The 19816-nt window shown below is 44.0% G+C and overlaps 1 protein-coding gene and 1 long non-coding RNA gene across 10 annotated transcripts; one reads left to right on the top strand and one right to left on the bottom strand.

The window, feature by feature from the left end:
- Positions 1 to 1413: 1413 nt before the first annotated feature.
- Positions 1414 to 12902, bottom strand: SETD9 (SET domain containing 9). 9 transcript variants are annotated; one of them, XM_038402920.2, is made up of 7 exons: positions 12608 to 12902; positions 12214 to 12296; positions 7980 to 8344; positions 6516 to 6639; positions 5020 to 5135; positions 3646 to 3751; positions 1414 to 1784 (listed from the first exon to the last, which is right to left on the bottom strand). In XM_038402920.2, the coding sequence occupies exons 1-7, from the start codon at positions 12854 to 12856 to the stop codon at positions 1697 to 1699; spliced, it is 1131 nt and encodes a 376-aa protein (XP_038258848.1). In that variant the 5' UTR covers positions 12857 to 12902; the 3' UTR covers positions 1414 to 1696. The 9 variants fall into 9 exon arrangements, with proteins under 9 accessions (XP_038258848.1, XP_043370832.1, XP_043370835.1 ...); XM_043514897.1 differs by having other exon boundaries at positions 12214 to 12269; positions 12608 to 12901; XM_043514900.1 differs by lacking the exon at positions 12214 to 12296 and adding an exon at positions 9686 to 9755 and having other exon boundaries at positions 12608 to 12747.
- LOC122460292 lies at positions 12851 to 19183 on the top strand. Its single transcript, XR_006281528.1, has 3 exons — positions 12851 to 13205; positions 15965 to 16051; positions 16897 to 19183. It is a non-coding gene; the product is annotated as an uncharacterized LOC122460292 (long non-coding RNA).
- Positions 19184 to 19816: the final 633 nt, after the last annotated feature.

Raw genomic sequence — 19816 nt, 5'->3', positions numbered from 1 at the left:
TGGCTGCAACTACCAGATCCAGTCCAAGTTCTTATAAGGCCTCTTGCTTCCTCTTACATAGGAGCAGGCCCTAAGGAAGGCTGTTTAGCTGGTTTCTCATTTTCAGCAGCATTAACAAGGAGGAGCCATCCCCCCGTGTTCTGCTCACACGCTGCAGAATGCAGCTGAGGGCCTGCAGTCTTAGATTACCTTAGAACATTCCAAACTAGTAGTGCTGGAATAAGGAAGCTGTTCCGAGTAAAACAGCAGTAAATGTGACCTCCCTAGTTTTAAGATAAGTATACTTTAAATGATAATTTCTTAGAGCTATTAACACACAAGTAGGATTATGACAATTAATGGCTTTGGGTTGCATTGCTGCTTGGAGATTAAACATAGATAACACCCGTTTCTTCTAAAATGCCAAGACTAGTAGTTTCCATATGGCTATAAACTTCACTTTGTGCCAAACACACAAGAAGATACAATAGCCACAGAGTCTGAGTGCTGCACTGGTCTTCTTATGGGTGAGAGAAAGAAAAGGCACTAGTTACTGTCTTGGCATCCAGGCTTTTCTTCAGAGCAAGTAGCAGAGCTGCTGGACTTCTGATTTCTTGATAGGGTGGCCTTGCACTTAGCAATCTTCTGCTAAGGCTAGGCCCCTCTAAAGCAATTCATGATTCAGTCTCAGATGCGGTGAGACGATCAAATGGGGAAGAAGGGAAGTGGGTTCCAAGGTTGGCCTCTGAAGAGGACACTAGTGAGTACAGCAGACCACCCTGCTTCCTGTTTAGCATTAGTACTGTGAAAGGAAATGGCATGTACTGGAACCAGCACTGTGTTCTGACCCTACCCTCAAAACAAAATGTGAGGTTTGCTTGCAGCCTTGGGACAAAGGCTGGGGGAATTATACATTGCTTCACGAGACCTGAAGGCTGAAACGTTCTCTAGAGTTTATGAAAATAAAATTTTCAAATAGTGCTTCTAAGAATTTGTGTTAGGGAATGATCACATTAGCAAAAATATTAGATACTTGCTTTCAAAAAGACAACACTTCACTGGCATAAGTTCAGTTAAACTGTAGTTGAAAATATTCTTTCAAAACACCATGTGAAACGTCACCTCAGAAATGTGTAGGGAAAGCTACTGATGTGATTTTAAAAAAAAAAAAAAAAAAAAAAAGGGCAGTAAGAGTAGAACTTATTTCCAAAATGTAATGCTCCATTAATATGATCTAATTGCACCAGCAATTATGAAAAATTGTGGTGTGCAGAGGATCCCATTAGAAATGCAACTGAAGCAGACACTTTACTCAAAGGAGATGTTTTTTTTCCCCTATAAATTATGTCCATTATAGCAAGAACAGCAGAATGGGTTAGAGGTTTAAAAATGGATCACAGTGATGTGCATATAGACAAAACAGAAGATGAAACCGCATATTCAGAAACTAGATTTTAATTTCATGAGCTATTGTGCAGTTAGCTGAAAGTCAATTAAACTTGCAGTAGCATTTACATCATTAAGTTTACAGACGCTAACAGCTGCAAACCTCCGCAACTTATCAAAATTGAATATTTACATGAAAATATAGCTTTGTAGCCCATTTTTAATTGGAAAGCACAGCTCTCCATTACACAGAGATGCACAGGAGGTGCCAAGTGTACACACAGTAAGTATCTTAATGACAAAGAATTCTTTAATCCATGGTTTCATTGATTCAGTTGACAATGGTGTAGTAATTAGAAAAAAGCTCTTCTCCTTGTTTAATCTCTCTCAGAGAGACAAGAACCACACACCTCAAGGGGCTGCAAAACAAGAGAAGTAAAAAAGGGGCTTTTCACCAATTTATTAAACTGATCATGGTAAGATGGTAAGACTGGTTATGGCTATATTAATTCTGGTTCACAGAAAAACTGGAAATCCTTTGATACTGTACAAATATAGCTGAAATATACATCTCAATTTATAGGCTATACTCATGTCCAATTTCAATCTTTAACAATAGAAAAGCACTGAAAACATTTATATGTAAATATTGTTACAAAGTAGACAGGCTGTATACACAAACAGAAGACTTTGCCATGATGCGAGGAAAAGATACTAAAGCAGACAGGGCAGGGGCTATGGCAAGGATGTTCAAGCACAAGGACGTTGTTCTACACACACACACCTACCACCAACCGCAGATATCTACGCTCGGCAAGCCACATCTGGAGAGGAGACCAGTCAGCTGAAGTTCTTGTCCTACCAGGACATATGACTAGAGTTGTAGCTTTTCCACAAGCCTTAGTTTATGGATTAAAAGCTGCTGTTGTGTTTAACATCATGTCAGCTGGACATGGTGATCCCTAAACTGAATCACAACTAGCTGGCACAATATTAAATGTAAGAGTCCTGTCTAAGCTAAGTGCCAAGTAGTATTACTATCATGTACAATATCTCAACTCTTCAAGAGCATGTTCTAATATGATGTATGATGAGATTTTAAAAGTCACAGAATAAATCTGGATTTAAAATTAATGGGAACAGGGCAGTCAAATCTCTGCTGTAATTTCCAACTGTAGACGAGCCCTAAGCAGGTAAATTTAAGGTAGGCTGGGTCTGTTTATGGTGAATTTCCAAACTTGTCACGTACTTGGGTTTCTTGTATGTGTATCTTAACTTTGGGGACAAGAAGTCAAGAAATTCAATTACATTCTTTATTTACCCTTAAGTTACCAATGCATAATCTCAGCTTTAACTTTGCCTTAACTAAATCTTTTGTCTGAGATTAGTGATACAGTCTCTTCCTTGATATTGCCAACCACTCTCTCCACCCAAAAACTAATAGCTCCAGAACCACATGAAAAATTTTAGTTGATTCACTACAACTTTGCATTGTAGAATATATTTAAGTCTGAAGGTGGTGATAGGTTCTCCAATCTCTAAGATCAAGAAGCACTCAAGCCACTTGGCCAGATCAGCAGTTCATTGCATTCAAAAACAGAATTGATGCTGGAATCTGTTCAAAGTTTTTAATCCTGCTGTGAATTCTCTCAGATTTCAAAAAAATGGATGTTTCCAGATTCTTTGCAAAGAATAAATTTACAAGATCTCAGGTCATAACCAGGATTTTGTGACTATCCAGCTACAGATCAATTGCCCTTTTTATCACACAGACTTTATTTTGCCAGAATTTGTAACTCTAGTAGTTTCAAATTGCATCTGCCTGAATATAGTGTGGATTTCCGCTAGCAAACTCATCCGCTTGCTCTCTTATCTAGAGAGAATTGGAAGAGAGGGATATTAAGAGGATGATGCTAATCAGTCCAGACACCAAATATCACCTACTTTAAAAAGGGATATAATCTGATAGAGAATATTGCCCAAATTTTAAATTTAATTTGAATTAAAATTGAAGGCACTCCTGTGATTGGCTACAATACAAGCAAAAATATAATACCGTTTCAATGGAATTCACAAATTGTTCCTTGACAGCTCTAGTAATAGCTTAACAAAATTCATCCCCAGAGCTGATAAGTGCAGGTATAAAATAGGTTCCCTTATAAAAGCTAACCGTTTCTTAACAGAGTTGTGTTTTTGTGTAGCTCACCTCAGCAGGGATGAACTTTGTTCACTTACTAATTTGGCTTTTTGAATACTATAAAAACGTGCAAGTGTACTTACATAGGTATGTCATGGCTGTAGGTGATGTTTGGAAGATACTGTTTCAGTTCTATTGGAAAATATTCAGGCACATCAAACTCCTGATAACAGACATTGGCTGCCTTGTCTCGGGGGGGGGGGGGGGGGGGGAGGGTGGTGGTGGTGGTGGGGGGGTGAGAGGGGGCAGGTTTGGAGGGGGAAAAAAAGCAAAAAATTCTTATACATGCCTGAGAAATTCATAAGCAGTTTATATATGTAAATGCAAAGAATTCTTCTGAAAAAAGTACTTGCTGTGCTCATTATGAGTGAAATCTACCCCTGTGGTGAGAGCCAGCACAAGACCTATGCATTGCATAGACCGCATTTAAGCCCTAGTTTGAGAGCTTAAGTGGTGCAAAGGCCTTGTGTTGGCCCCCTGAGCAGAAGTCAAGTTCATCCTAATTTAACTAAATAGTAGTTCTTATTATCCATTGGACCACCAGGGTGCCCAGCTTGCATAGCTCAGAATGGAGCTTACAGCATCAATACCACCTAGCTCTGTCTTTATGACCATTCACGCCTTAGCCTCTCTGGTCAGGATGCCTACATTGGTGGCACTTGTGCAGTGGTTTATTTATGATGTGGACACCTATTCCTGGGGAATGCACTGAGATCCACACTCATTTCACAGGCAGAGTCTGGGGACCATGAAACACTTCGCATCTCTCAGCCAATCCCATGAGCCACCCACTCCCTCAATACAAAATATATAATTATAAAATGCTGAGAAAGGGCATGAGGGTAACTTGCCCCACTCTGTATCCCACAGTGTAGTCATATTAATCAACAAAGAGGTTGCTGGACTCTTCTTTTGCATATAGATTTCTGAGACTTCCTTCATCAAAAAATCCTTTTATAGTCGGTGAGTGAACAGTGATGTAAAAAAAAAAAAAAAGCTTTCATACAAAAATGTTTACCATGTATTACGATTGCCAAATAAATTTTCAGAAGAATTATGTATTAACAACATTATGCAATATAAGAGGTTCTCCAACTATTCGTAATAGGGACCAGTCCATGGATTTCCTTTCCCCTGCAGTCCAAGTTTACTCCTTTTGTTTTCAAAATGTTGAATTCTACAGACCAGCAGGACAGGACCACTAGACATTAGCAGACTATACAAACATGAGATTTTCAAAGCTGCCCTTGCAGATTTGGATATCCAATTCCCATGAATGACTAGAAATTTCAGCCTGAGAATCTCTGCTACACCATCAAGTGTGTTTGGGCCTCTTTGAAAAGGTCACTGCTGGATGGAGTGCCATTCTTTATCAATTACAGTGCTCCACCCCCAACAAAAGTCATTTCCACATTTAAAGTCAGCTTGGAGACTAGGAAATCTACATTCCAACTTACTGTGTGAACAGTTGTTAACATACTGCCCTACCGCCAGTGGATTTTGCACAACAGGTGTGAGCCAAGTGATGTCGCTCATTTGAAAAGGACCAATTTGATCTCTCTTGCTGCATGATCTGAAAGAAGTTACAATATTAGCTAGAAATATAGGTTTCTTTTCTTGATGCTTGTTTTGACCATTATTTCAGCTTCTGGAAATACACAAAAGTTAGCTTAGATTACATTTCCCCAACAGCATTTGACTGATGCATTAGAGTATAAAATTGGCATTCAGGCAATAGATTATTCAAAAGACAGGCTGATCCTTTAAAAACAGAATATTAAACAGTTTAGCTGTGTTATGCAGGAGCTCAAAACTAGATGATCACAAAAAGAAAAGGAGTACTTGTGGCACCTTAGAGACTAACAAATTTATTTGAGCATAAGCTTTCGTGAGCTACAGCTCACTTCATCGGATTCAAGTGAGCTGTAGCTCACGAAAGCTTATGCTCAAATAAATTTGTTAGTCTCTAAGGTGCCACAAGTACTCCTTTTCTTTTTGCGAATACAGACTAAACACAGCTGCTACTCTGAAACCTGTCATAGATGATCACAGTGGTACATTCTGGCTTTGGAATCTATGACTTATCAAAACCCCAAGGACTAAATAAAACAGAATCTACCAAAGAAGCTGAAATGAGGGCAATCTTACAACAAACAAAAACTATCCCCAAACTCACCTTCTTTAAAGAAATATCATTACTTTCAATTTCCCTTTTGTAGTGGAGAAGGGCCACTACAAGGTCACCCTCAGTCTTGTTCCCAAAACCCAAACTAGAGACAAGGGGACTGTCCTTTCAGGTTGTTTCCTGGTTATTGTTAATTCTATTTTTGATGTGTGATGTTTACATTCTGCACAGATGTTGCTATAAATTGAATTTCCCTGGAAACTAAAATTTGATAAAGTGCATGTTAGCCTCTAGGCTACTCAAAGTACAGACTTACTCTTCTGCATTTATTCAAAGTCTTGCTTTATTCAAAGCTTTTTAAAGGCAAGTTAGGGCTAGATAATATGCCTTTGGTACCAGAGTTCCTACTCCATGACATGCAAAGATTTTCTTTTCTAATCCATCAACCAGAGTTAATTATAAACCAGAAAATATGCGTTAACACCTTTATACTCAATCACTAGATTTAAGCATATTTTGCTCATTAAAAAAATCATAGCTATTTAAGCATCAGTTTTCAGCAAAGTGCATCTTGTCAAACTTACAGACTGGCACATGACATGATATTAATATATCACATCCAATAGCTTCCAGCCTCATTACAAGAGAACAGATTGACCACACTGCATCTTATATTACAGTACATAACACTTTATTTTATTTTTCCCCATATGGTAAATCGTATAAACCCAACTACTTTTGGTTTCAGATAACAGTGTGATTGGATAACCATAATACCTTTCAATACGTGAATTGAGTTTTGTTCTCCTATTTCTTTTGATTGCTTACCTGTACACTGCTTTTGATATTCCTTTATCATTCCCATCAATAAGTACACCATCTATGCATCTAAAAATAAATGGATTGCCAATGGACTGGAAAAAAATTGGCTCATACTTTTGATATACTGTACCTGTTGTAAGACAGACATGGATATTTTAGAAGGCAATAAATAAAAGCATCAAAATGGGGTTAGTAGTCATGATCCAACCTCCCAGACAGAGGCCAAAAGTGGCAGAGGGATAAGATTATTTTTTCCTCAGTTCATGAACTGAAATTAATCATTTTTTTAAGGACAGAACTGCAATGATCTGATGTTTCTCCAGTCCAGCAGTTGCCCTCTCATCGCATATCTGTGCATCTTAAAACTTAGAAGCTGCTCTAATTTAAGCTAACTTGCTATGGTCTCTCTAGGTCAGGGCCATAAGCCAACTGAGACATGGAATAGGTGTAGCCCATGCATACTCCACTCTGCCCTGCTCCCCTTCCCTTTATCTCCACTGGGGGGAGCAGTTGGCTACAGAACTGGCTATACCACTTTATACCAGGTGAGAACTCCCCTACAGCAGTAATTCTCAGCTACCCAGTTAAGTCCAGATTCCACCGTCAGAGAAGCACAAATTGTCACAACAACAAGAGATGAAAATTTAGGCTGATGTTCCTAAATGCCAACTCAAACTCATCCTGGGATTTGATAATCGATTTCTGCCTCTTACATCACCAATCACAATAAATATTCTGCAATAAGAATTTAACTGGTGATTGTGTTGTTCACAGCAGAACAGAATTCAGCTTGCTCTTGGACAGCTGTCCTGACTCTGAAGTGCTAACTGAACTAAAGATGTTGTTAAACAAAATAAGCTAATGACACTCCAAGGAGACAAGGAGTTGGAGCAGAGTAGAAGTGACATTTTTTCATACTCACTTTTTGGAGCAGTGTCACTAGGTAAGAATTTTGCTCATTGTTCCCCTATTCTGGTCTTCTACATCCTTTTCCTGTACATTCTACTTTCATTCTTAATTTTATAAATATATCTTTGTGCTGTGAAAATTTTCTATATTCTGCCCACTGATATCGATAGAGAGATTAATAGACTTAATCCTACAAACACTTATGCATATGAACAACTTTATGAACATGAGTTGGTTCATTGAACTACACGGGATTGCTCACCTGCATAAAATTACTTGTGTGCATTAGTGTTTACAGAAATCAGGGACAAATATTTTAGCAATTCAAACCAGATCTTGGGTACTCAGAGAACATGAAATATAATCTTTTTTTCTTATCACCAAGTCAGTTTACACATGGAAATATCTTTACAAATATTAACCTGTGATTTTAGTAAGGTATCAAAGTTAAAATGCTAAAAAAGTTAAAATTGAAATACCAATTCAGTCATGCAATCAGTAACCGCATAGGTAGAAATCATGTTTAACTTATTTGGAAAAAATGACAGAGTATTTCATTACCAGGATACATAGATACAACTGTCCCTTTTGGCACAAAACCTTTGGTAACAAAGACTCCTGTTCCAGCTGAAATCAGTGAACTCCGATCTCGAGTAATACTGAACCCTAATGTATTAAACAGAACTTCTTCTGGATTAAAGATATTTTGACTTTGATGGTTGTAACCAGTTGTTTTTGATCTCTTAAACTGAATAGTCAGTAATTCCAGATATTTGGATTTAACTTCTGGAAGCAAGGCAAAGAAGTCCATTTGTCTACCAAAGTCATTTATGAACAGAGCTTTAAAGATTTTCAGCAGTGTTTCAAGGACATCTTCATCAGAGATAATTTTGTCTTTGCACTTTTCTGGTACGTATCGGATGGTCCTGTGGCAGAAGAGAAAAAAATATTCTAGCATCAAGTTTGCCTATAAGAACAAGCAGTCGGAAATGTTATGGCAACAAAAAGCACTTGTTTGCTTTTACGTTACATGGCTGAAACAAGCAATACAAAAGGATAGTCTTTCATGCATATATGCACCCTTGAACTTGGAAAATGCAGGTCGATGGCTTATGCAAGCTTTGAATCTTAATGATATCTCATTAAAATACATTGCTCATGTGCTAAGTAGTGAAGAAAGTAACAATTGCTGTGCAGATTAAACAGTATGCTGATTAGTGTGGCTCCAATATATATATTTCTTAGAACAACGTTCAATTAGTTAATATCAAGTAATTTTACTATTAAAGAGAGGCCTGATATGATCTTGTTGAATTTAAAAAGAAATATTATCCATCTGGCTACTCCTGTGCATTGGTTAAAAAGACTGGTTTAAATTTTTGATGCAAACGACAGGTAAAATTTTCAAAAATACCTAAATTACAAAGGAGCCTAAGTCCCATTTTCTAAAGAGACATAGGTGCTTAGGAGCCTTAATCTCATTGAAAGAGAGTGAGAGAGTTAGGTTCCTAAGGGTGATATTCAAAAGAAGGACTTAGGCTGAGCATTTGCGGTATTAGTGGCCCTGGCTGCCAAGTGGGATTCATAGCCCTGAGCTAGGTGACTCCCTATACAATGAATGGGGACACGTAGGCACCTAAAAAGGAATCAACAGAAACCACTGTACTAAATGGGGTGTCACCTAAAGGAGCCAATAAGAAAAGCTATGGGGAGAGGTGTGGCCTACACCCAGCCCCTCAAAGGGAGTTTGATGTCTAAGGCTATGTCTACACTACACAGCTTTTAGCGACAGGGCTATCTCGCCACAGCCGTGCCGCTAAAAGTCGTGTAGTGTAGCTGCTGTTTGTCGGCTCTCCTGCCAACAATGTGCTGTTCACACTGGCACTTGTCGCAGCAAAACTTTTGTCTTTCGGGGTGGGGGGGGGGGGGGGGGAGGAGAAAAGAGGGTTAACTCCTCTGAAAGACAAAAGTTTTGTCATTCAATTGCCAGTGTAGACATAGCCTAACTCCGGGCTAGAGGGAAGCTCCTCTCTCCACTCGGGATTCACAGCCATGAACCCTCTCCTAGAGTTGGGTGTCTAAATCAGGTAAGCCCTTTGTCACGAAAAACCATGGAAACTTTAGTGCCTACAGGGTTAGGCCACAGCTGAGGGTGGTTGTGAGGATCTAAATGTTGGATTTAGGAGCCTAAAGTGGCAGTGGACACTAAAGTCCACCTTGTGAATCTCACCTTAGGTGCCTAAGTCACTTTTGAAAATGGGACTTACCTGTCTAAGTCACTTGGGCACTTCTGAAAATTTTTGATGTCTCATTCTCATCTAGTCCCACCTGAACTGGCTGTTAAGAAAGAATTTTAGAGCATAAAAAAACCAAAACAATAATCCCAAACTTTTTCAACTATTATCCTAGGCTAGCTTGAACACTTAAAATTGATGACAGGAAAACTCTAGATGCATCCGATGAAGTGAGCTGTAGCTCACGAAAGCTTATGCTCAAATAAATTTGTTAGACTCTAAGATGCCACAAGTACTCCTTTTCTTTTTGCGAATACAGACTAACATGGCTGTTAACTATGAAACCTAGATTTAATAGTTACTTTTTGACTTTTCTTTTACAAAGATGTGAAAATAGCAAGATTACAACCTTCATTCTTAAGCTTCTAGTTTCTGACTTTATTCAGAATTGGATTCTGTAATATGGTAAGAACAGTAAGACATTGTTACAAAGCTACATTTTCTGCTAACTTAAGACACTCTGCGTAAGTTTACAAGCATACAATAATATAGTGGTTTTCAAACTTTTTTTTTCTGAGGACCGAACTGAAGAAAATTGTTGATGACCGTGACCCAACGAAGCTGGGGATGAGGGGTTTGGGAGGGGTGCAGGCAGAGAGAGTTAGAGTGTGGTGGTGAGGGCTGTGGCCAGGAATGACGGTTCAGGGTGTGGGAGGGGGCTCTAGGCTGGGGTTGCAGGCTCTGGGGTGGGGCCAGGGATGAGGGGTTTGGAGTGCAGGAAGGGGCTCTGGGTTTGGGAGGGGGCTGCGCCCCAGAAGCGGCCAGCAGCCGGTCCAGCTCCTAGGAGGAAGCATCCAAGCGGTTGCACGCAGCTCTCGCCTCCAGGCACCACCTCCCACCTGCTCCCACTGGCCAGTGTTCGGGGCAGGGGCAGTGCGTGGAGCCCCGTGCCCCCCGCCGCCTAGGAGCTGGATCTGCAGCTGGCTGCTTACGGGGCCCTGCACAATGTCAGAACAGGTAGGGACTAGCCTGCCTTAGCCGGGAAGCAGCGTGGACAGAACTTTTAACGTCCTGGTCAGTGGTGCTGAGCAGAGGCACTGCAACCCAGTGCCTTCCATTCCACGACCCAGTACTGGGTCACGACCCGCAGTTTGAAAACCACTGCAATAATAGACAGTCCAGGAGTGATTGTAAGGCCGTGATTCATTAGAAGAGCTCTGCTGAGATCATTACATGACAAGAATTTGGCTTGAGATACTTATTAGTTCCACCAGATAATCAATTTAATGTTGTATTCAATCCAGGGCTTCTGTTATTACAAAAATTAGAAGACCTATTTGACCATCTAATCCAAATTCCTGCCAACTCAGAATTGTTCCCTACAGTACATTCTCAAATGCTTTCTTCACTCTAGATTTAATGGCTCAAAACAACAAAGCTACCATTTCCCTTGGAAGATTATTCCAGTTTGATGCTGTACCTCTTTGAAAGTATATTCCTTGATTCGTAAAATGTATAGAGGACACAGGGAGAAGAGTGTAAGATCTCAGAGCAGCAGACTGAGATAAATAGCATATGGCAATATTGTCAGTAAACAATGTGACCAAGCAGACAGAAGAAAGGAAAAAAGAATGTAACTTCTTCGTGCATTGAACATTTAGATAAGGGGACAGATAATTTAGCTCTCAGTATAATCCTATCACCCTCACTATATAAAAAATTAAGACAAGAATCTTTTCAAAACCACGTAAGTGACTCTGAAGGCCAAATCTCGTTTTAAAAAATGGACTTGGGCACCTAAGAACCTAAGTCACATTGAAAAGGAGACTTGAGGTCCTGAATCACTTAGATACTTCTGAAAATGGTTTCAGAGTGGTAGCTGTGTTAGTCTGTATCAGCAAAAAGAACAGGAGTACTACTAAGGTGCTCAAAGTAAATAAGTTTGTTAGTCTCTAAGGTTCCCCAAGTACTCAACCTCCTTCTTACTTTTGAAAATGTTACTCTAAGCGTCCATTTAGATCATCTGGCAAGCATCAAGACCTGGGTCTTGTATAGTCCTTAAAACGCAGCTCTCCCCTGAAAAGGTAATGTGGAAAAAGAAACTTACTAGTTAAGCGCAAACAGAAAAGGAGGACTTGGGGCACCTTAGAGACTGACGAATTTCTTTGAGCATAAGCTTTCGTGAGCTACAGCTCACGGCGTCGTGGTGCTCTGTGCATGAAATCTTGCTCCTATTAAAATCAAAGGAACTTTTGCCAGCGATTTCAACGGGGGCAGGATTTCAGCCCCTGTATTCAGCTTTGTATTGGTTACACACAGAGCAAGATCTACTCTTCCTGCGCTTTATGCCCGTCTCCACCGCAGAACTAAAAAGGAAAGGAGGACTTGTGGCACCTTAGAGACGAGGAAATTTATTAGAGCATAAGCTTTCGTGGGCTACAGCCCACTGCATCGGCTGCAGAGCTAAGAAAGCTACGGGAGGGGGAGCTGGACTCTCCGACGCTGCCGCGGGCGGCGACACAGGACCTGAGCTCCCCGTGCCTTGCCCGCCCGCTTCTTACCGGCGGCGCCGCCTCGGAGCAACGAATCCCGCTCTGGTGCGGATAGCGCCGCGTGCCTGCGGGGATGACAGAGCAGATGGGATCTGAAAAGAGCCGAGGCATGAGCTCTCCGAGCTGAGCCGCACTTTTCTGAGCTCGGCTGGGGGGGGGGGGGGCAAGAGAGAGGCCGAGCCCCAGGTTTACCTCCACACAGCCCGGGCCGGGCATGGGATCTGCTGCCTCAACCCCCCCCCGCGCAGGTGGCGGTGAGGCGCAAGGGGCGCTCTAGCCCCGCCGGACGCTCCTTGCCCCGCGGCGCTTCTGGCGGGCCGCTCCGGGCAGGCGCCGGCGGCTGCGTTTGGGCGGCGCGCTCGGCAGCCCGGGGCCGGTTTCCCGGGGCGCTGGGCCCGCTCACCTGCGCTCGCGGCGGAGGTGGAGCGCGATCCAGGGCACGAAGCGGTATCTGTAGGACGCCCAGCGCCGCAGCAGGGCGCGCAGCATGGCGGCGCCGCCGCGGGAGAGCCCAGGGCCGCCCCTGTCCCGGGCCGGGCGTCCCGCAGGCGTCACGTGCCCGGCGAGGTCTCGCGGCACTGCCCGCGCTGGCGCCCAGCCGCTGCCCCCGCCCTGGGAGGGGGAGCTGCCGGACGTTCCCTGGAGTTCCCATGGCTGGCGGCCTTGTGCGCAGGCGTCGCAGAGACCGCCTCGACCGTCATTGAGCTCCACGCGGACTGACTCTATAGTTACTTAGAGCCTCGCTCGGCTCCGGTCACTTTCGTGGAGCCCCCGTGATGACGTCAGAGGTAACGCAGCCAATCCCCGCACCATTGCTGTCCTGCTTATTTGCATGCGGGAGTTCGATTGGTTGGAATGGCTCCGTGGACTGAGTTTGATCGGACACGTGCATTAACTGTTCCTTCCTCTCCCTACCTTCCTTGGCCCAACTGTTAGGGCTGGGTAAAGATTTGGCTGCCTGCTAGTTTGTGCAGGGAGCCAGCACCACTGGGGAAACTGAGGTATGAATTCAGATGGAGTCCTTAAAACACAGGCAGGTGATGAGATTGACCAGATAGCAAGTGTGAAAAATTAGGACTTTTTTGAGGGGTATAGTTGAGTATGTAAGAGAAAGACTCTAATATCTGGACAGAGATGGATTGATTAATAGACTAAAGTAGAAAGTAATGCAGAGATACAAAAATTATTATGGGTATGGAAAGGCTGCCGTATAAGGAGAGATTAATAAAACTGGGACTTTTCAGCTTGGGAAAAGAGATGACTAAGTGGGGGATACGATAGAGGTCTATAAAATCATGAGTGGTGTGGAGAAAGTAAATATGGAAGTGTTGTTTACTCCTCATAACACAAGAATTAGGGATCACCAGATGAAATTAATAGGCAGTGCGTTTAAAACAACCAGAAAGAAGTTTTTTTCACACAACACACAGTCAACTTGTGGAACTCCTTGCCAGAGGACGTTGTGAAGGCCAAAACTATAATAGGGTTCAAAAAAGAAGAGGAGGTTACTCACCCTGTGCAGTAACTGACATTCTTCGAGATGAGTGTCCCTGTGAGTGCTCCACTGCAGGAATTGGTGCGTCCCTGCTCCTTCGCTCAGAGATTTTTACAGCGGTACTCATACCAGTCGTGCATGTGGAGAGCCTGCCCCCCTCGCTCTGAGTATACCTTAATAGTATGTGTGCGTGACCAGTTTCCTTGTTCCTTCTTTACAATGGAGGCTACCCCAACTCCGAAGTAGAGGGGAGGAGGGTGGGGAGTGGAGCACCCACAGGAACACTAATCTCAAAGAACGTCAGTTACTGCACAGGGTGAGTAACCTCCTCTTCTTTGAGAGAGATGTTCCGATGGGTGCTCCACTCCAGGTGACTGAAAAGCAGTGTATCTCAAGGAGGGAGGGACTTCGGATTTGGTAGGAATGCAGTAAATAATACAGCTCTGCCTAATCGTGTATCAGAGAGAGGTCCTTCAGTAAAGGCATAGTGCTTAAAAAATGTGTGTTCAGAAGACCAAGTGGCCGATTTACAGATGTCAGCCAGGGGAACTTTGCATAGAAAAGCCACGGAGGTAGCTACAGATCTAGTGGAGTGAGTTCTGATGTCGGCTGGAGGTGTCACTTTCTTTATCTGATAGCACAACTGGATACACTCAGAAATCTAGTTTGAAAATCTCTGGGTAGAAATAGGTTTCAGAGTAGCAACCGTGTTAGTCTGTATTTGCAAAAAGAAAAGGAGTACTTGTGGCACCTTAGAGACTAACAAATTTATTTGAGCATAAGCTTTCGTGAGCTATAGCTCACTTCATCGGATGCATTCAGTGGACACTCTAGGACGTTTATGTGTAGGGAGGTTTCTGTTGGAGATCGTAGCCCCTGGGCTGTGTGGTGGGACATGTATGCACCACACCCTGTGGACACTGAATGCATCTGATGAAGTGAGCTGTAGCTCAAGAAAGCTTATGCTCAAATAAATTTGTTAGTCTCTAAGGTGCCACAAGTACTCCTTTTCTTTTGGGTAGAAATAGGTGTTCCTTTGGAACGTTCCGCGATGGAGACAAAGAGTCTAGAAGGGTTCCTAAAGGGCTTGGTTCTATCCAAATATAAGGACAAAGCCCTGCGTACATCAAACTTATGCATGGTGGATTCAAAAGAGTTTGCATGTGGTTTAGGAAAGAAAGTTGGTAGGTGTACCGGCTCATTGATGTGGAATGACAAATGCACCTTTGGAAGGAATTTGAGATGCAATCGGAGGGTAACCTTGTCTTTAAAAAATAGCGTATACGGTGGGTCCGCCATGAGAGCTGATATTTCTCCTCCCCATCTGGCAGAGGTGATTGCCACTAAGAATGCTGTTTTCATAGAGGTATAAGAGGGATCAAGTGGCTAGGGGCTCGAATGGTTGTTGAGTTAAGCAGGATAAAACTAAGTGAAGGTCCCACGGAGGGGTAGAGGGTCCCATGGAGGTGTAGGATGATCATTTCATTTATCTCCCAATCGTGATCCCAGGGAAAGCGTCTGCTTAATTCGTCTGCTGAGGTATTCATAGCTCCGGGAAGATAGGTGGCTGATATCTGAATGTTGTTCGCAAGGCACCAATTCCAGAGCTTCATGGCTTCTGTGCAAAGTGAGTGAGAGCAAGCCCCTCCTTGCCTATTTACATAGAACACGCAGGCAATGTTGTCTGTCATTGTCAGTACACGTTGGTTCTGGATTAATGGGAGGAAGTGACGGCAGGCATTGCATACAGCTTGAAGCTCCAGGACGTTTATGTGTAGGGAGGTTTCTGTTGGAGATTGTAGCCCTTGGGCTGTGTGGTGGGACATGTGTGCACCACACCCTGTGCGGGATGCATCAGTAGTCATTATGAGGGATGTGGCATCCTGAAGAAAGGAGACGCCAGAGCAGAGGTTGGAGGGAACTGTCCACCATAGGAGGGAGTCTTTGACTCTGAAAGGTATGGATAGAGGCTTGTTTAGAGCATGCACATTCGGTCTGTAAACTGTGGCCAACCAAGCCTGGAAGCACCTCGTGTATAGTCGTGTGTTTTGGACCATGAAAGTGCACGAGACCATGTGACCTAGTAGTTGTAGACAGTCTTGAGCGGTGACCTGAAGACTGTTGCGAAGTCTCGTTGCCAATAGTTTTGTGATGTTGAAACGATCGGGTGGGAGAGATGCTATTCCCGTCTGGGAATCGAGGTGTGCTCCTACAAACTCCAGGTGCTGGGTAGGAGATAATGTGGATTTGTTTTTGTTTATGTAGGCCAAGGGATAGGAAACAATAGACGGTGAGCTGAGTGAATCAAAGTGCTTCACCTAGCGTTGAGGCTTTGAGGAGACAATTGTCGAGGTAAGCAAATATTGTGAGCCCTTGTTTCCTGAGGTAGGCAGTGACTACGGCTAGGAGCTTTAAAAAAACACAAGGGGTGGTGGATAGGCTGAAGGGTAGCACCCTGTATTGAAAATATGTTGAGTCCGGGGTAAAACGAAGGAAACGTCTGTGGGCCAGATGTATAGTCACATGAAAATAGGCGTCCTGTAGATCGAGGGCTCAAACCAATTGTCCTGCTCCAGCACTGGAATTATGGTGGTGAGGGTAACAATTTCGAACTTTTGCTTTTTGATAAATTTGTTGAGCCACCTGAAGTCGAGGTTAGGTCGCCATCCCCCAGTTTTCTTTTCTGTTCAGAAATAATGGGAATAAAACCCCTTCCGTCTGTCTCGTTCGGGCACAAATTCCACTGCTCCCAATAGAAGAAGATGTTGTACCACTTGGAGGAACAGTTGCTCGTGAGAGGGGTCCCTGAAGAGGGACAGGGAGGGTGGGTGGGTAGGAGGCAAGGCTAGGAAAGGGATCCAATACCCAATTGTGACAACCTCTATAGCCCACTTGTCAGTGGTAATGTTCTGCCATTGATGGGAGAATGGTTGTAGGCGGTGTCCAAAAATAGGGACATGCAGTGTAAGCGCTGAAGTGGGAACGTTTTCTAAACCCTCAACCAAGGCTTCAAGTCTGCTTATTAGTCGGAGGGGATTGAGACGCTGCCAAGGAATTGGGACGGCGACGCTAGTATCTGGGTCTCTGGTGTTGCTGTTGTTGCTATTGCTCATGTGATCTATGGAATTGCTGGGTATATGTGGGGTAGCGTGGACGCTGGTAAGGTTGATATCTGTATTGTCGCCTTCTGGTTGTAGGGGTTTGAATTCCCAGAGACCGGAGAGTTGCCCTTGAGTCTTTCATTGAATGAAGTATGTCGTTTGTCGTGGAGGCAAAGAGTTTGTCAACATTGAAGGGAAGATCTTCAAGGGTATTTTGGACCTCTCGAGGAAAGGAAGAGGAGGAGAGCCATGAACCTCGGCGCATGACCACTGCTGTAGCAGTGGATCTTGCTGCAGTTTTGGCTGCATCGAGGGCGGCTTGAAGAGAGATACATGAGATGATCTGTCCCTCGGAAACTAGAGCCATGAATTTTTGTTTCTTCCGGAATGTCATCAATAAAGTCCATGAATTTGTTGTAATTTTTGTGGTCATATTTTGCCAGAATGGCAGTATAATTAGCAATGCGAAATTGTAACGTGGAAGATGCATATACTTTATGTCCAAGCAGATCTAATTGCTTACTGTCCTTGTCAGACGGCGTGGAGCAGGGAAACTGAGGTTTGGTCTTTTGCTTGACTGCCAATGAGTTTGGCGCTGGATGAGTGAAAAGGAATTCAGAACCCTTAGAAGGGATGAAGTACTTGCGGTCCGCTCGTTTATAGGTAGGTAGGCTTGCAGCAGGAGTCTGCCAGATGGCCTTAGTAGGTTCCAAAAGGGCTGCGTTGATCAGTAATGCAATCCTAGAAGAAGAAGAGGGCTGCAGGATGTCTATTAACTCAAGGTGCTGTTCAGAAACTTCCTCCAAGTTAATTCTTAACTCACTGGCAACTCTTGTGAAAAGGTCTTGAAATTTTGAGAAATCATCCGAAGGTGCAGGGGGAGGAGGAAGTAAGGCTTCATCAGGCGTAACAACTGGGTCTACTGGGTTTGAGGCAGGTCATGACAGATCCTGCAGTTGTGACGGTGCTGCCTGGTGTCTTATGTCAATGGCAGTTTTGTCAGCTGGGGATGCCGGGCAGGTGTCGTGCCTGGTTGAGGTGGCACAGCGAGTGTGGTCTCGAGGATAAGATGCCTATGGGGCCCAATATTGCCACTGTGGTGGGAAGGGCATAGGTGGTGCCATCCAGAGGCTTACACACCACGGGGCAGGATCCTGAGAGTAGGACAAAGTAATTTTTCTATGACCTCTATTGATTGGGGTCTGAGGATGGGAGATTTGATATGGTGAAAATTCCCCCTGCATTCCAGTTTCCTCATCACTGGAGGAGGAAGGCTGTCCAGACCCTGACTGAGCATTTGGAGAGAGTAGGCATTGAGTAGGGGTGACTGCAGGATAGGTGACACCAGCAGGTCCCTTGACTGTAAATTGTGATGCTGGAGCTCCTCTGTGAGGTGAGGGCTGTGCAAGAGGAATCTGCTTTGAAGAAAAGTTCCTCTGCACCAGTGTCCCAAGCACTGTTTCACTGCCGGCCAGCTCAGCGGGTGTCGGTGCAGGGAGAGCAATAACAGCCTGCGGGGGGTCAGGCATGTCAGCATGTGTCGGCACTGCTTCCGTCGCGGTGCTGAACGGTGCCAGATGAGAGGCAGGCAACTGGAAGCCTAAAGCCTCGGGAGTAGAGCTTCGTAGTACTGCCACAGCTGCAGGTGGGTTTCGCGTGGCACCGGAGTAGCCCGGCATGTCAAAAGTGCTCAGCCGGGGAAGCGCCGGGAGGGAGGCTGTAGACTTCCCCGGGGAAGTCTTCTCCTGCGAAGTTCCCTTTTCGGGTGAGAGAAGATGCTGGTTTTTTGAAGTTTTTTTGTCCTTCTTTGAGGCGTGCGGGGAGGGGAGGGGGCGCTGTGGCGTGCAGTGGAGCTGGAGTCGGCGCCCGGGTCTGCAGCGGACCCTGAAAATTTTTGAAAGAGCGGCAGTTTTAGCCTCTGCTCCCTCTCCTCCTGTGCCCTAGATTGCTGCAGTGGGCACATTTTTGAGGGATGTAGGACTCCCCCAAACATTTAATGCATTTTGAATGGCCATCGAACAGAGGGATGGCGTGATTGCAGGTAGAGCAGCGCTTAAACCTGGGGAGCCAGGCATGTCGGAAGCGGCTGCTTGTAAGGAAAATTTTTTTTTTTAAGAGAGAAAAAGATAGAAAAATGGTAACTAAGTATTACTGGTAACAAACTAACTAACTAAAAAGATAATTGTAACAAAGGGAGAGAAAGTGTCTAACAAGTCTGCTGAGCTCAGTCTCAGGCCGGGAACGGTAGAGAAGGAACTGAGGAGACCAGTCGCGCACGCATACTATTAAGGTACACTCAGAGCGGGGGCGGGCAGGCTCTGTGCGTGTGCGACCGGCACGAGTACTGCTGTAAAAATCTCCAAGCGAAGGTGCAGGGATGCACCAACACCTGGAGTGGAGCACCCGCAGTGACATCCCTCGAAGAAGAACTAGATAAATTAATGGAGGATAGGTCCATCCATGACTATTAGCCAGGATGGTCAGGGATGGTGTCCCTAGCCTGTTTGCCAGAAGCTGGGAATGGGCAACAGGGGATGAATCACTTGATGATTATCTGTTCTGTTCATTCCCTCTGGGGCACCTGGCATTAGCCACTATTGGAAGACAGGATACTGGGCTGGATGGACCTTTGGTCTGACCCACTATGGCCGTTCTTATGTTCTTATGATTTCCAATGTCCTCTTCTACTAGAGTCACATACTTTTAAGGGCTTTGGATCTTTAAAAAATCTACAATAAATAAATAAGAGATTTAGTGGCCAAGTGGTAGCATCATGCACTGCTGTGGTGAGATCTGAGTTCTTGAGCCAAGCTCAGTCACTTTACTTTGTTGTAAGTAATAGTGATCGTACCTCTCAGCCAGGGAGACTGAAGTTCTCCATTTGTCTACTGAATGGTAGGTACCCCTACTCCACAACACCAAAATGGCTCTAACCCTCAGCAATGAGACGAGACTGTAGTCTCCACGGCTATGAATCCATTGGCCAATCCATAAGGTTGCTAACCAAGTTCTCTGG

The sequence above is a fragment of the Dermochelys coriacea genome, chromosome 5 (genome assembly GCF_009764565.3).
Source record: "Dermochelys coriacea isolate rDerCor1 chromosome 5, rDerCor1.pri.v4, whole genome shotgun sequence".
NCBI lineage: Eukaryota > Metazoa > Chordata > Testudines > Dermochelyidae > Dermochelys > Dermochelys coriacea.
The sequence above is the reverse complement of the archived record's forward strand: the minus strand, read 5'-3'. Positions and strand labels throughout refer to the sequence as shown.

Excerpts from the sequence above, each read along its gene's own strand:
- SETD9 (XM_038402920.2), bottom strand. The coding sequence starts at position 12,856 with ATGGGAACTCCAGGGAACGTCCGGCAGCTCCCCCTCCCAGGGCGGGGG. Across the intron at positions 12,297-12,607 it reads CACCTCCGCCGCGAGCGCAG|ATCCCATCTGCTCTGTCATC; the intron begins GTGAGCGGGCCC and ends GGCTCTTTTCAG. Across the intron at positions 1,785-3,645 it reads TACAGCCATGACATACCTAT|CCCCTTGAGGTGTGTGGTTC; the intron begins GTAAGTACACTT and ends CTTGTTTTGCAG.